Genomic DNA, 16,111 nt, shown 5'->3' with positions numbered 1-16,111 from the left:
CCCATCTCAGGAGCAATAATCTTCAACGCGGCATAAACCGTAAGACGAATACAATCGCATACGTGGCGACTATGATTCGTAAAAAATGCAGCAATAGAAAGAAGCCACGTCTCATTAGGTATACTAAGTTGCACGCGATCATTCTCCCTTGGCGAGGTTATGATAACGAAGCCAATAAATTATCAAAAACGCGTGAGGAAAGAAAGACCTGAAAGAGTAGAGAGAAGAGAAGAAGCTTCGTCTATTCTGATCGAAGAAGACGACGATCTCTCTCTTTCCGATTCAATTCAATCTATCCCTAACAGAAAGAAGAAGATGAAGAGGGTGTTTGGAGTTAAGAAAGACAAGGAACCTCCTCCTTCAATCAACGACGCCTCCGATAGGGTTTGCCTCTCATCTTTTCCCCTATAATATCAATTGGAATTTGATTGATTAATATAAAAATCCTTACATAGATTCATTGTATGTGCTCAGATTTTTTTTATATTTGTGATTGCTGTTGCTGTTCAGAAACCTAATCGGATCTCTGTTGCGTTTGTGATAGTACGATATTGGAATTTTGATAGGATCAATTTACAATATCTGATATGTATGTCAATAGTGGACTGTAAGTTAACGCTACGTGGGCATTCTAATTTCTTAGATGTCAAACATAGTGGGATTGGAGAATTGCTGGTTGTTGTATAGTGATTCCCTTGATAGTGTAGCAAATTATAAATGTTTGGACATACTGACTGTTGCAAAACACCTACTTTTTAGTGAACTTAGCTATTCAATGATGTCAGATGGATTGGAGGTGTGAATTTAATGCACAAGTTTCTCATATTTAAAATTACTAGAATTGGGTTTTTTTGCGGCACTTGGTTTACCTTTTGGACAATGTTAACTAAACTTTTTAGTACAAAGACGCCAGGAAAATAAAGAACTAAGATATGTCAGTATATTTTAGTGCATTGTAGACCCTTTAAACTTCATGAAGGAAATATTGGGGACTTTGGGCACAAAACTTCAGGGGTGGACTCAGATGCAGAGCAGCAACAAAATTGTTCAGATTTTTAAGCTTTATTTAATATTGTTGTTTTTAATTGGTGTACTGGAAGTCTGGACCATACAACAGATCAACTTCAATAACAATCCTATTAAAGGTTGAAACTACTGCGAGCTTACTTTACACCAGTTCTCTTTCAATTTTTCTTTAATTTTTGTAGGATTGGGTATTTTCTAGTGCATGTCGTAATAGTTATACACTGCTTTATTTATTTATTTATTATTTTCTTTGATGTGATGGGGAACGAGAAAGTTTCTGTCTTTTGAGTGTGCTAAAGAGAATCAATTTAACATTTTGGAATATGATAGAATAAGGGGACCATCACTCAATAACCAAGCCCCAACCCATCCACAGGCCATTGGGCCTGGCCCATACCATGCAGTCCAAGGCCCAAGGGGGTTGTGGCCAAGCCCTTCTATGGGAAAAGCTTGGTTACTAAGGAGAGGGAATACCTCTCACCTATATACAGCACTTCATCCCCTCTCCTAACCGATGTGAGACTCTATCAATACCCACCCCTTCAAGACCAACGTCCACGTTGGTCGAGCACCTTGGCCTGTCATGGGCAGGGTACTCAGACTCAGGACTCGGGCCTCCCCCTATCCCTATCCTTTCGGCCCCCATATAACAGAACACCAAGGCCGACCACTCCGCAGACGCGGCCCCAAGGGCCAGGGGCACAAGGCCCATGGATACCAGAGCTCCCCACAGGGCAGGAACGGCGGCTCTGATACCAATGATAGAGTAAGGGGACCATCACTCAATAACCAAGCCCCAACCCATCCACAGGCCATTGGGCCTGGCCCATACCATGCAGTCCAGGGCCCGTGGGGGTTGTGGCCAAGCCTTTCTATGGGAAAAGCTTGGTTACTAAGGAGAGGAAATACCTCTCACCTATATACAGCACTTCATCCTACCCTGCCCATGACAGGCCAAGGTGCTCGACCAACGTGGACGTTGGTCTTGAAGGGGTGGGTATTGATAGAGTCCCACATCGGTTAGGAGAGGGGATGAAGTGCTGTATATAGGTGAGAAGTATTCCCTCTCCTTAGTAACCAAGCTTTTCCCATAGAAGGGCTTGGCCACAACCCCCACGGGCCCTGGACTGCATGGTATGGGCCAGGCCCAATGGCCTGTGGATGGGTTGGGGCTTGGTTATTGAGTGATGGTCCCCTTACTCTATCAGAATAGAATGCCCTACTTGAAGGGTTAGCAATGTAAGTACCTTTCTTTTGAATGGAGTTTTTTTTTTATTCCCACCAAGGGGTAGTGGCCCAAAAAGATGGAGAGATTTTTATGATCTAAAACTTTTGTTGAGAAAGACGAACTCCACAACTTAAAGCACTCAAACCAAATAATAAATATCTATGAAAGTATCTATAGAAGATTCCTTGTTGTTAAATATTCTTTTATTCCTTTCAATCCAGATCATCCACATCACACACCGGCATTGGAACCATTTGAATGAAGCTCATTTGATGCTTGTCCCTGCCTATAGATTTTCTGGTTATCACAATCAAATCCTTGTCCACTAAAGAGTTTTTGACCGAACAAAAGCCTAACATTATCAAAGCATTTGCCGAAACTTGTGTGGACCAAGGGCAGTGCAAAAAAAGATGCCTAATTGATTTCATATCTACCTTACATAAACAACATCTATTCACTAGAGAATAGTCCCTTCTTTGCAAGTTGTCCATTGTTAAGATTCTACCCCATACAACCTCCCAACAAAAGAAAGCAGCTTTAGGAGGAGCCTTAGACTTCTGGGTCCATTGTCAAGGGAGGCGATAATTACCAAGGTGCAATTTATCCTTTAGAAGCTCCTTTAAGAGGAACTCATAGAGAACAATTTGTTGTTTGCAAACTCCCAACAGATTTTGTCATCAGTTGTGGTCTTAATTTTTGCATTATACACAAAGCTCCGGAAATTTATGAACATCTCCAATTCCCAGTCTTGAGCGTCACGGATAAAACTTATTTTCCATGAGGTACCTTCAGCAAAAGATTGATGTAACTGACTTATGAAAGCCTCCTTTAGAAGCTAGAATGTATAAGTTAGGAAAAAAAATCCTAATGGTTTTGTCTCCTGTCCAACGGTCGTTTCAGAAGCTAATTGAGTTGCCCCTACCAGCTTGGAAATGAGTTAAAGCTAACCAAACATTCCAACCTTTCTTGATGGTTCTCCACATACTGCATCCATGAGGTGGTTTTTTGTTCTGTTTGGTGGACTAGCGGTGTTATTTGTGACATACTTGCAAGCAATGACTTTCCGCCACAAGTGATCTTTTTTGGTGGCAAACCACCATAACCATTTACCAAGTAAAGCTTTGTTAAAAGTGATCACACATTTGATCCCAAGGCCTCTAACTTCTTTTGGGAATTTGACACAGTTCCAATTAACCAAGTGCACTTTCCTATTCTCCATAGAGTCACCCACCCTACATAAATTTGCAGATGATTGATGCGTCAACCTCTTAGCTTTTGAGGGAATTCCTCTTTTATCCCAATAGTTTCTTATCAAAGTTTGCTACCAAGGGATTCCAGATATTTTGCACCCAAGGAAAACCCAAGATAATTTTTAGGCAGGCTGCTAAATCCACACTCAAGGGCTTCAGCTAGATCCTCTACATTCGTTGGGTTACCGAAAGGAATGATCTCTCTTCCTTTTAAGTTTACTCTCAAATGTGAGAATGTGAGATAGCTTCAAAGCCTAAAAGGACGGCACGAGGGTTGATAACATGCTCCGCACTTATTCCACAAAAACACAGAGTATCATCAACATACAATATATTTGAGATTGTGACTGAATCTGATCTATTGTTGAATGTTGATCTTGACCTTCTCCATCAAGAAGACCATTTGAGACTGCTCTATCTAACGTACAACTCAAGATATCCATTCCGATAATGAATAAGAAGGGCGATAAAGGGTCACCCTACCTAACTCCTTTGGATGAATGAGTGTAAGTAACTTAAAATATTCGAAACATAGAATTGAACTTCTGAGGTATTTGAAGGTCCAATTGAGGTTGCTGAAAGCTAGGATTTCCAGTTTCCATTTGATGTGTTGGTCTGAGCTATATTTTTTCTTGGCATTGCTTACATGTTTTACTGCGTGGATTTGGTTATTATTTTATTGTTTTCATTCAATCTCATCTTATCCCCACCAATTGTCTTTTTGCTCTTACTCAGTTCTTTGCCAATTTGGGCAGAAAGATAAAAGATAATTCTCATGTAGTTCTTCAATATAAATTATTTTGTTATCCAGTCATTCTAATTTGTCTAATTGTTTCAAGATTAATAAAAGAGGTGAAACGGTTGATGAGAAGATCAAGAAACTAGATGCTGAACTCAGCAGATACAAGGAACAAATTAAAAAAACAAGACCGGGCCCTGCTCAAGAGGCTGTTAAAGCTCGAGCCATGAGGGTTTTGAAGCAGAAGCGAATGTAGGTTTTTCTTGCTCTGTCATTCTTTATTGCAATTTTGCTAATTGAAATATGGCTATGGGTGTAAGTAGGGCTTGGGTTGCACATCTATGGCAGTTACCAACCTATTTCTATTACTCTACTAGCACACTAATTAGAAGGTAAACAACTCCCGTGCACAAGACTCCTGCAGTGGGCGGGGTCAGGGATATGCAAGATCAAGATGTACACAAACCTTGCCCCCATATAATATATGGAGAGATTGTTTTCCTGAAATGAACCTCTAAGCTGTGACCTCTAGGTCGCATCCCTGCAAGTACAACTCTACCATTCAGCCACAAGTTTGTCTATATATATTCATATTTGTTTTAAGGAGACTGTTTGTGGCTTGATTAGCTTGACTACATTATTTACTACCTAATTGTAAAACAGGTACGAAGGACAACGTGACATGCTCTATAATCAGACTTTCAACCTTGATCAAGTTGCTTTTGCTGCTGAGGGAATAAAAGATGCTCAACAAACTGTATGTCACCAAAGAAAAAAGCTTTGAAATTTTCCATGTGATTCATTTTGGGATGATGATTTTGAAGTTGGCCTTAACTGCATCCTATCTACTGGATGGGGGATTGGGGTCATACATAGTTATTTATTAGTCATAGACTAATATTCTTGTTTACAGTAAATGCTTAGGAACTCATTATTCTTGTTTTTTTATATTTCATTTTGGGATGATGATTTTGAAGTTGGCCTTAACTGCATCCTATCTACTGGATGGGGGATTGGGGTCATACGTAGTTATTTATTAGTCATAGACTAATATTCTTGTTTACAGTAAATGCTTAGGAACTCATTATTCTTGTTTTTTTATATCATGTTATGGTTTTATTATATCCTTCTCGCTTAACTTCTTCTAAAGTTACATCATGGTTTTTTTTTTTTTAAAGACAGGTGAGAATGTTTCAAATATATGGTCTGAGTCCTTTTGTGAATTTGTTGTTTTGGCATCCACATTTGTTAGGAGTCATTTGGCATTTTGGTGTCACTTTTAAAATTTTGAGGTGGTTGAGAAAGGGGGCAGCGAATGGAAACATGAGTTTGTAAAGTGAAACTTACTGCATGAGTGCAAGTTACTCTCTTAAAAGATGCAATACCTTTTTTGAATTGCAACGAGTGGTAGTATATGTGATTCTGTAGACACGGTACCTAAACCTGGTTGGATCTGACAGCCAATCATACCACTTCACATATTCAGATTTAAAAGAAAATAACATTCGGTCATGTCTTTTCTGAGGGTCAGGGATATAGTCTCAGGTTTGACTCTATGCTTGCTTGTGCGAGTTAATTACATAGTTTCATATGAGTAACCTATCTTCATTAAGTTATTGGCATCACTGTCAGCTTTCTCCTCTATCAAATATTCACTCTATGATACATAACTGTGTTTTATTGCACTGTTAGTATATTCACCTCAAAAGTATTCATTTTTCTTCGTAGCGACCTAAAGTCCATGGCTCAAGACTTTTCAAGTGGAGATTTATCTGTACTGATTGGAACCTGCTGCCTACCTCATGAGAGGTACGGCATTAAGTAACTGCCACTAGATATAAAGTACCTCACAGCAAATGCATTGAGCTGTGTCCTAGGTTTTCTTATTTTCATCCATTTAGGCTAGGAGGAAAATGTATAGGAGGCCATTAAGGAAGTGAATCTAGATTGGTGACTTTAATCTGCTACAATGTATTTATGTGTTTTCTCCTCTTTTCCAGATGTCAACTTTGAAATCTGCGAACAAGGAGTTGAAAGGAATGATGAAAACAGTAAAGATCCAAGACATAGATGTCAGTACTTTCTTTTTTTTTTTTTTCGTGCCAACTTTAGAGAAATTATTAGCTGAACTGTTGGTTTTATGATCTGTAGAACTTGCAAGATGAAATGATGGACCTGATGGATGTGAGTAATGAAATCCAAGAGACCCTGGGTAGAAGCTATAATGTGCCTGATGACATTGATGAGGATGAACTCATTGGTGGTAAGCTCCTATGTTGTATGTTATGTCTGATATGATGCTACGGATCTTTTCTTTAACATTTTAGTAATTTTTAAGTAGCCCTCCCTCTCACCCTTTTGAGATATATATATATCCCTCAAGGAATCATTTGTGCAAGTAATGTCTAAAGCTTCGTATTTGCGTGCACCATTATTGTAAAAAGGTCAACAAAGCTCTTGCACAAGGCTACCCAAGTGGGCGGGGTCGGGTCAGTGTTAGGCAGGATGTCCCCAGACTTTATCCGCATATAATATGTGGAGAGGTGGTTTATGCATACCACCGGGGTACACGTTCACTTGTAAAGATAAACAATTATCATACACAAGGTACCGTAGTGGGCGGGATCGGAGACATACAGGATGTACGCAGTTCTTACCCCCACATACTATGTGGTGAGACTATTTCTAGGAATTAAACATGTGACCTCTAGGTTGCACCCCTGCAACTCTAACATTGGGCCAAATGTTCGCTTGTGATATAGTTAATTTGTTAAGAATTCATTTTTTTTCCTACTTAATTATGGGATCTGACTTCTGTTTTGGGGGTGCTAATTTCATATGGATAGACTCGATGATATTGAGGGAAAAAACACATTCTTGTAAGTAACATGCTAATTGTTGGACGCCAATCTTGAAATTCAAATTGGTATAGTGCTTTTCTTCAGCAGTATTGCTCTTACAGATGTGTTTTTATCCTGTGAAATGTCCTTATGTATTTGACTTGGATTTGTACCATCAACTTACTTACGTTGCAGAACTTGATGCTCTGGAAGCTGACATGGGGTTTGAAACAGAAGCTGATGGGGTGCCCTCTTATCTCCAACCAGATAAGGAACCTGATCTAGATGCAGAGTTTAACTTGCCTTCAGCACCCACTGGGAATGCTGCAATGCCAGCTGGCAGATCTAATAACCAGGTGAAATGAAAATGCTGATGCTTAACTTCTTGTACATTTAGCGTTCAAAGATGAAAACTTGTTCTTCTTTCATAAGAGGTCCTCCAATGGTGTATTTGTTTTCCTAGTTGCCAAAATTCACGTGTTTCTTTTCCCACCTTTGCTTTATGGGGAAATAAAAGGAAAAAAAAAACAGCATTTGTCTCACTTGGGAGTTCTTGTTTATATATACTCATTCGGGGTGGGAGATATTGGCTCAACAATTCCTGTTCCTTGGTCACACTGTACAATGAATTAAGTGTTTCACCCAGCCATCTTACTTGTGTTTTTTTTCCTTGACTACTTTGATGCTGGACAGGTTGAAGACGAGCTGGGTTTACCTGCTGTGCCTCGGGCATCTCTTCGTGGTTAGGGAATTTCTTCCTTTGTAACTCATCCACTATCGTCATTTGACTCTACTGGCAGCCAATCCTTCTTGTAAAGATTTGTTTTGCAGATTATTTTTTTTTTTTGGTCTCTTTTGGTGGTGGGATATGAGATGAACATTAATCTGGATTTGGAAAGCCTGTGAAAAGATAAATGTGGTTGTTTGATGATGTGCACGTTATCGCTAATTACTCTATTATCATGCATTGGATTTCTTTTCTTTTTTTCCATTAGTTGTTGTGGCCTCGTATCATATTATTGTAAATTGTCTGAAACTGGCTGCCTGTTGCAATGTTTAACACCAAAAAAATCATTTAGTAATCAGATTACTTGATCTGGTTTTAGTTATTATATTGGTGTTGCAGTTGTTTTCTACCAATTGTGTGGCATTCTGATTTCAGAATTGTAGGGAGTTGAGCCATTAAAGTCTGTATTATCAAATACAAGCCAAGATATTTTGATTTGCTTCAATTATCTGAACAGAGCCATAACAGCAATATGTTGCAGGACCCCATTTCCTTGAACAGGCGACATTCATAAAAATGGAGGAGTTAAAAGCCCAATATAGGTGATCAGAACAATTCATCACCTCGAATGCACAAAAAATAAATAAAAGAATGTTATTTATACCATTCTCTCTACACAGCATTAGCCACCACTTACTCTTCTTCCTCTTCCATTTAAAGTAGAAACCCTGCAAGGAAGAAGAAATTCATTTGCAACAACTAATAGGTTTATTTCTTAACAAAAAAAGAGAAGTTTTGCTTCTGTAATGGAGATAGGTTAAAGAATTCTCATGCACAAGAATTTCGTAATAGGTGCGATTAGAGACAATCGGGATGTGCGCAGACATAATATGTGGAGAGACCATGTGGTGGAGCCATAAATTTATAGAAGGGGGCCAAATCAATAAGAATGAACAAAGAACCACAGACGCATGCAGAGCAATAGCAATAGTGCAATACTGTGCAAAGGCAAACAAATAATCAAATCAGAAAATAAAATAAAATAAAATCAATGTTGATTTATTTTGGGCTTGGGCCTAGCTGGTTTTAAACTTCACAATTTAGGTTCGGGTAGCTTTAGTCACACCCCAGTTTTTTTCTAAAGACACCCCAGTTTATCAGCAACCCAATTTTTTTAACACTTTCCTAATAGCACCCAAAGTACAGACAAAATTAGAAAATTTAAGAATACACCCCATGCCCATAACAATGATAAAAAACAGGGGATTAGTTGCATTACCATTCAAAAACAGAGCATGCAATTCATTAGTTAGTGCATGCTTAGCAAAATTGAACAAAAAAAAAGGGCACCTAATGCAGCTAGTTACATGATTCTCAGAACAATATGGATCAAAACAGAGCCACATTTGAAGACAAAAAAAAAAAAAAACAGAACATGATCAACCACATTTACAATAGACAAAGCCACATTTGATCAGTCAATGACCTCAACAGATGTTAATTACCTGACAGCTATAATCATTAAAATTTGGCTCCATAAGCAAGGGAACCCCCATGTAATCCTTGAAGAAAGTCTACAAGCCCAAAAGCATGTGAATCTCAGATAATTACCCCACTCTTATATGATGTTCCATCTGGAAGTTCAACATCATTCGCTGTACAAGTGCCCATAAGCCATTGACAAGTCAGAGCAGTCACCCTTGCTTAAAACCATAGAACAGTTAGGTGAGTCCTGGGCTTACAATCACATGACAGTTCGCAACATCAATTAGCATAAAACAACAAGACGGTTTGCAACATCCTTCATTGAGGACTTTTAACAAACAAAAACCGATCAGATTTGTAAAAAGGAAGGAAACCATTCTACCTTGTAAAACAACTTCACCGAGTGTTGATCCGTCTCCCTTCTCACTCCTTGCCTTGCTTTGAGCCTCGCTTTCTCTGTCCTGGTAATAGATTCCACTTAGGTTTCCAAGCTCACGAAACAACAAGTCCGGCTGTTTTGGTCAATCCGTAACCATGACTCACTGTGAAACCCAATGACTCAGTCCTGAATAGAACGGAAGCCTATGGCGGAGCTCCGGTAGTAAGGATTTGGATTGGGTTCTTGAGGGGTTCGGTGTCCGAAGAACTTGATAGCATGTTGAGCACCACGACGCTCCACACATGTGAGTGACACCGTGCCTCTTGATCTCGCCGTAGATAGTGGAAGCATCGAATTTACGGAGGCAGATATTGACGCCGTCGACGGCGGCCATTCCCCAAGGGTAGCTCCATCCATTTGCGTGAAAAATCGGTAGAGACGCTCCACTGTTCAGACCTTCTAAAGCTTCAAAGGAGGTGGGGTGTTTTAAGCCTTCAACTCAAAATATCACTGGTCAATGCGAAGTTAACATTAGTCGGGATATTTTGATAAAATATGAGGTGTGACTAAAGTTTCCTTTAGGTTCACATTCAAGTTTACTGGCCCAGCTTATCATAAATACTCACTTTTTGAGTAAAAATTTAGGGTAAGCCCATGTACTTTGTATTTTAGATCAAGTCCTTAAAATTTTTTTGGGGGGCTTCTTCACTCTCAAATTCAGGGTTTAACATCAAAGACAGTCTTTGAATGAGGGTTGTATGCCACTCTGCGCTCTCTGGCGTTCGCTTCTGTAACACTTCCAAGCTTAAACCTTAAAGTTGCAACCGAAGTGATGCAGCATCCGCCCACTGCATCACGAAGTCTCTCAATTTCATTAGTACGTTGACAATCAAGTTAGAAACTCAGAACCTTGTATCACTCGAGCTCCCTCTCTCTCTGTCCATTCGTTCACTATTTCTTTCACAAGAAGAAGAAGAAGAAGAAATTGCTCAGTTTACATGTGGGTGTCATCCGACAAGTAAGTTTCTTGTGCACATTCCATCAATATACATGTGGGTATCAGCCATTGAAGTAGTTTCTTGCAGGCAGTATATCAAACACATATGTGGGTATGGGTATCAGCTGTTAAGTTAGTTTCTTGCAGACGATTTATCAAAGACAAACTTCTAATCCGATCCTGCTCGGTCTCAGGTCTTGCCTGTTTAAACCCGACTTGCTCAAACCTAGAGGAAGAAGCCTCCCATACTCACAACAAAACCCACGTGAGTGATGCTATCAGGGAACTAGATGCGGTTAATGTAGTGGAAGTTTTGAATAATTTGAAGAATGTGCCCAGTAATGCATTTTCATTCTATTGTCAGCTGGAAGAAAATGGGTTTTGCCACAACATATCTACATATGCTGCAATGGTTAGAATATTGTGTTATGCAAGATTGCAGAAAAGGTTGAATTCTATATTGTTGAAAGTTATCAGAAAGAAGAATGATTACCCAGGTTTTAAAATTATGGATTTGTTTGAAGTTGTTGTACAAAATGAATCTCCCGACTTGGTCAGTAGAATGTCTGATGCATTTATGAAGGCTTATGCCAGTGTTGCAATGTTTGATGAGGCTGTTGAGATTCTGTTCCTCACTAAACAGTATGGTTTTGCTCCAAGTATCTTTTCCTGTAATTTTCTTATGAACCGGTTAGTTGAGTGCAGGAAGTTGGACATGGCTGTGGCTATTTATCAGAACTTGAAGACGCTTGGTTTGAGCCCAAACGATTATAGTTATGTCATCGCGATTAAAGCACTCTGCAAAATGGGTGATTTTGAAGAAGCACTTCATGTGTTTCAGGAGATTGAGGAAGCGGGGGTAACTCCGTGTGCTTTTGCTTATTCAACTTATATTGAAGGGCTGTGTGCACATAGGCAGTCAGATAAAGCTTCTGAACTTGTTAAAGAATGGGTGATTTCAAAGGTTCCCATAGTCGGCTATGCTTTTACTGTTGTGATTCGTGGGCTTTGCAATGAGATGAAACTGAAAGAAGCTGAGAGTGTCTTGCTTGACATGCAAAAACAAGGGTTTACTCCAGATATGTATGACTACAGTGCCCTCATACGTGGATATTCCAAGGCAGGCTATTTACTTGAAGCGTTGGCTCTTCACGAGGAGATGATATCTAAAGGTATCAAAACAAATTGTGTGATTGTGAGCCCAATTCTTCAAGGCCTCTGTCATAAGGGAATGGTTTTTGAAGCTTTTGAGAAATTCAAGGAATTTGAAAAGTTTGGGATTTTCCTTGATGAGGCTTGCTACAATGTTATGCTGGATGCTTTATGCAAGACAGGGAAAGTGGAATATGCTGTTGAATTTTTCAGCGAGATGAAGGTTAAGCAGATTGCTCCGGATGTTATAAACTACACAACGTTAATTAGCGGATGCTGTATCCAAGGTAAACTTTTTGATGCCTTAAATTTATTTAGAGAAATGAAGGATAACGGCCACAAGCCTGATATTGTAACTTATAACGTTCTTGTGGGTGGGCTTTCCAGAAAAGGCCTTATGGCAGAAACATTCAACCTATTGAATTATATGGAGGCACTGGGTTTGAAACCTAGCACTACTACACACAGCATGATTATTGAAGGTTTGTGTATTGGAGGTAAGGTGGAGGAAGCTGAAGCTTTTTTCGAAAGATTGGAAGAAAAGCACTTGGAGAATTATGCAGCCATGGTTAATGGCTACTGCGAAGCCAACCACACAAGCAAGGCCTTTGAACTTTTCATTATGCTCTCTAAGCTGGGATATATTGGCAGCAAAGCTTCTTGTTACAAACTGCTGCGTAATCTTTGTCTGGAAGGTGAGGATGGCAAAGCTCTCTTGTTATTGGAGACAATGCTGTCTTTGAATTTCAACCCTAACCAAATTCTGTGCAGCTCAATCATGGGTGCCTTTTGTCGGGCTAGATACATTGAAAAAGCACAATCATTATTTAATATGTTGGTTCACAGAGGATTAACTCCTGATGTGATTACCTACACAATGATGATAAACAGTTATTGCAGGATGAATCGCCTGAGGGAAGCCAATGATCTTTTTAGTGATATGAAGAAGAGAGGGATAAGGCCTGATGTTATAACTTACACAGTTTTGTTGGGCAGTTGTTTTGAACTAAACCCTGGTGGGTCTCATTCTGTGCCTCATGCTGAGAAAACTAAGGTAAATAGAATGAGGCTTTCTGCGTTGGAGACTGAGATGAAGGATATGGATGTACAACCCGATGTTATTTGTTATACTATTCTGATTGATAAGAATTATAAAACAAACAACACTCAGGATGCTACAAACCTGTTTGAAGAGATGATTGACAGAGGGCTGGAACCTGATACCGTGACATTTACCGCTCTTATTTCTGGCTATCTTAGAAATGGAGATAGAGAAGGGGCTGTTCTAGCGGTCAATGAAATGGAAATGAAAGGAATACAGCCTGATGATTGTACTGTGTCTGTGCTACAGCATGGTGGTATTTTGAAGGCTAGGAAAGTTGAGTTTCAGCATTAAGCATTATGGTGCTTCTCTTCTGGACTGGAAGACAGCTGAAAATCTACATGTAATCAGAGAGGTTCAAGATACATTCACAAGGGGCTGATCTCAATGCCGTCCATGTCTGCTTTATTTGCTTCGGGTATTAACACTTTAAATACCAGATTTTCATTCTTATTTTAGTTATCCAAAATCACTAATAATCCACCCCTCCCCCAACCCCACCCCCACCAAATTGTTGTATATAGCTTGCCTATAAAAAATATCTGCTGATTTTATCTATTCCTTGGAGACTGAAACTACCTCCTGCAGCCAAATTGCATTTTATGTGCCTGCAGTCTAATCTATAACCGCTGACTGTTGAACGCTTTGGGTTCTCTGGTGATCTATGAGTTCAGGATTAAATGATGCGTATGACGATGGACTGCAGTTTTCCTGACCATATGGCAGAGCCATTTAATGGGAGAATTCAAAGTTCACCAAAGAAGATGTGCTTACAACTTCCGCAAAGAAATTGCAAGGTCCGTAATTATCAGTGAGTTTATTTAAGTGTATGGCGCAAGAAAAGCTGAGTGGCAGGATTAAAGCAGTTGAGGGACATTATCATGAACATTGAGCAAGTGTGCAGGAATCCATATGACATTTTAATGAAGGTACGTATCCTCAAGAATAATAGTACTAGATAATTTACTCTAGTTATATATGTTTCATGGTATGCTTATATATATCTAGCAAGCAGTAGATCAGAATGAATTTCTTATATCTTGTTTTACTTTGCTGTTCACACTTTGACAAAATGGTTTGACATTGGAAAGAGATGGGGTTGAACTTCTTGTGCAAAGTTGTTTATTGAGACTAACACTTTCGTCAATGAAGTACTTTGTGAAAGAAATAGTGCGAGTTTTAACTCTTTGTTGGTTATTTGTTAAATATGTATTGCTATTAATGATGCTTTTCAAAGTCCTGGAGCACGTGTATCAAATCTATCAATGAAGGAGGCCATTGGGTGGTCTAATGATGTGGGCACCCAATTGTTTGGGCCAGAGAAACATGGAAGGGTGTGAGGTGTAGTCCTGGCCGTGTTCCATTGCAAACGATGAATTTGATGCCTTGTGGGCTCAGAGGAATCAGAATCACTTCTGAATTTGGAAGCACCAACTAAGACGTGGAGTTTGAATATCTTCAAGACCGGATTACTGTGCTTGAGAGAGTGATATGAGGAATAAGTTGTCTAGAATCTGGATTGCAGGCTCAATTGTGCACCTTGTTGGTAGCATATCAATCGTAAATCAATGGAGCACGAGGTATGTGCACCTCTTCACACTCTCTATCTGATCGCATTAAAGGACTTTAGATCAGTTGGGAACCAATGAATGATAGTAGTGACACTTTGATAGATTAATCTAAAGGCTTAATGAGTTAAAGGGTAGTTTTCTGGCTATTGTTTGCCATTGGGGCTGAATTAGACTTGTACATCGGGTCAGGTAGGATGTTTTTCAACCCAGTCTGAAATTTTTAGAAGGGTTACTCCTATTTTCTAGCTCACAAATTCAACTGTCAATACCACTATGGGCATATTACATGGTACATAGAGGAAATGCTGCCAACAAATATAAAATCACAAAACGTGTAGAAGATGTTTTTCACTTCTGTTCATCAGAACAGAGGCTTGAACGTAAATATAAAATCAATACAGCTTGTGTTAATCACAACAGAAGTATACCTAGAAGAGGTCGATGGACAGCAATAAGCTCTGATGATGGTGCGGTATTCTCTTACAATCGCAATCGCTCTTCTTTTTTGCCATAACTATTTTTTTTAGTGAACATTAAACTATTATTCGGGTTTCAACATACCCAGAACCTGAAATAATTTTTAAAGAATCAGGTCGGGTTTCGGTTATAGGGCTGCCTTGTACAGGTCTAGGCTGAATCACTATATTGCTAGCTGTATGTATGTTAGAACATGTCAGTGCATTCTGGTATTTTTGTGTTGCAGTTACTAATTGTAGTCGTCGACTCGTCATCAATATCTGACTATTCATTTTGTGGAGTAATTTTCTGCTAGCTGCAATGTTACTAATGGTTGTCTCAGTTTATTATTCTGCATGTGACAAACAGGTTTTGATAAAGTTTAAGGATCAATGTCTGAAATACTCTCTGTTTTGTTTTTCTAAAATATTCTTCTGGGATGTGAAAAAAGAGCTAAAATTGTCATTTGACTGACATTTTGATATATTCTTGACAGGTTCTCTCCATGGTCTTGAATATGCATGTACAGCCTGCTGTGCTGATCCTTCATTTTGGCCACAGATTGCAAGTCTTCAAGCCTGCAAGTTCATGGTCTTCTTTTTGTCTAAATCGATGCCGGTTCTGTTCAACCAAATTCTTTTGTGGGACCTCTACATTTCATTAAACTGAATAACTCATGAGCAGCTTCTTCTTCTTCTTCTTCTTCTTCTTTTGATAGGCTTCATGAAACTGATATAGTCCCTGCTTGATTTATCATTTCTTTGAATTTGAACTTTGAAGCCTTTGTGTTAACGGTCCAAATGTGACCTTATTTTTATTCTTGATTTATCATTACATGTGGGCAGCATTATTAGTGGACGAGGACCTGGACCTGGAGTCGCTATAGTGACCATCACAGACGTGTCGTCTATTTGTCAAATTCAAAAAATTGTGTGCGCTCCGTACTAATAATTAGACAATACATTTTGTATTTTATTTTATTTTTTGCAATGATTTCTACTGCTTTAGGCAAATTGCAACGACTCCTACTTCAAAAATGCAATGATTTCTTCTATTGCATAGCACCTTAAACTCATTATTAGGGGTTAAAAACATTGTTAAATTAAAATTTAATTTTTTTTTTCTCACATGCACTACAAAAAATAATTTCTCTTAGATA

The 16,111-nt window shown here is 39.0% G+C and overlaps 3 protein-coding genes across 9 annotated transcripts; 2 read left to right on the top strand and 1 right to left on the bottom strand.

Moving 5' to 3' along the window:
- Positions 1–187: 187 nt before the first annotated feature.
- LOC120005557 (vacuolar protein sorting-associated protein 60.2-like) lies at positions 188–8,050 on the top strand. The gene is made up of 7 exons (XM_038855254.1): positions 188–384; positions 4,344–4,495; positions 4,907–5,000; positions 6,244–6,315; positions 6,395–6,506; positions 7,279–7,439; positions 7,777–8,050. Exons 1-7 carry the CDS (start codon positions 316–318, stop codon positions 7,828–7,830), a joined length of 714 nt encoding a protein of 237 aa, XP_038711182.1. The 5' UTR covers positions 188–315; the 3' UTR covers positions 7,831–8,050.
- On the bottom strand, positions 7,919–9,664 carry LOC120005559. The gene is made up of 2 exons (XM_038855257.1): positions 9,316–9,664; positions 7,919–8,538 (listed from the first exon to the last, which is right to left on the bottom strand). The coding sequence occupies exons 1-2, from the start codon at positions 9,364–9,366 to the stop codon at positions 8,281–8,283; spliced, it is 309 nt and encodes a 102-aa protein (XP_038711185.1). The 5' UTR covers positions 9,367–9,664; the 3' UTR covers positions 7,919–8,280.
- Positions 9,665–10,381: 717 nt separating this feature from the next.
- Positions 10,382–15,932, top strand: LOC120005503 (pentatricopeptide repeat-containing protein At2g26790, mitochondrial-like). 7 transcript variants are annotated; one of them, XM_038855161.1, is made up of 6 exons: positions 10,385–10,692; positions 10,760–10,783; positions 10,866–13,343; positions 13,600–13,854; positions 14,163–14,505; positions 15,449–15,932. In XM_038855161.1, exon 3 carries the CDS (start codon positions 11,081–11,083, stop codon positions 13,217–13,219), a length of 2,139 nt encoding a protein of 712 aa, XP_038711089.1. In that variant the 5' UTR covers positions 10,385–10,692; positions 10,760–10,783; positions 10,866–11,080; the 3' UTR covers positions 13,220–13,343; positions 13,600–13,854; positions 14,163–14,505; positions 15,449–15,932. The 7 variants fall into 7 exon arrangements, with proteins under 7 accessions (XP_038711083.1, XP_038711081.1, XP_038711084.1 ...); XM_038855155.1 differs by having other exon boundaries at positions 10,382–10,692; positions 10,760–13,343; XM_038855160.1 differs by lacking the exon at positions 10,760–10,783.
- The last annotated feature ends 179 nt before the right edge of the window (positions 15,933–16,111 follow it).

The sequence above is a fragment of the Tripterygium wilfordii genome, chromosome 9 (assembly GCF_013401445.1).
Source record: "Tripterygium wilfordii isolate XIE 37 chromosome 9, ASM1340144v1, whole genome shotgun sequence".
Taxonomy (NCBI): Eukaryota; Viridiplantae; Streptophyta; class Magnoliopsida; order Celastrales; family Celastraceae; genus Tripterygium; species Tripterygium wilfordii.
This window is presented reverse-complemented; position numbering and strand designations above follow the sequence as displayed.

Excerpts from the sequence above, each read along its gene's own strand:
- LOC120005557 (XM_038855254.1), top strand. The coding sequence starts at position 316 with ATGAAGAGGGTGTTTGGAGTTAAGAAAGACAAGGAACCTCCTCCTTCA. Across the intron at positions 6,507-7,278 it reads TGAGGATGAACTCATTGGTG|AACTTGATGCTCTGGAAGCT; the intron begins GTAAGCTCCTAT and ends CTTACGTTGCAG. Across the intron at positions 7,440-7,776 it reads CTGGCAGATCTAATAACCAG|GTTGAAGACGAGCTGGGTTT; the intron begins GTGAAATGAAAA and ends GATGCTGGACAG.
- LOC120005559 (XM_038855257.1), bottom strand. The coding sequence starts at position 9,366 with ATGGGGGTTCCCTTGCTTATGGAGCCAAATTTTAATGATTATAGCTGT. Across the intron at positions 8,539-9,315 it reads TTAATGATTATAGCTGTCAG|GGTTTCTACTTTAAATGGAA; the intron begins GTAATTAACATC and ends TCTTCCTTGCAG.
- LOC120005503 (XM_038855155.1), top strand. The coding sequence starts at position 10,778 with ATGTGGGTATGGGTATCAGCTGTTAAGTTAGTTTCTTGCAGACGATTT.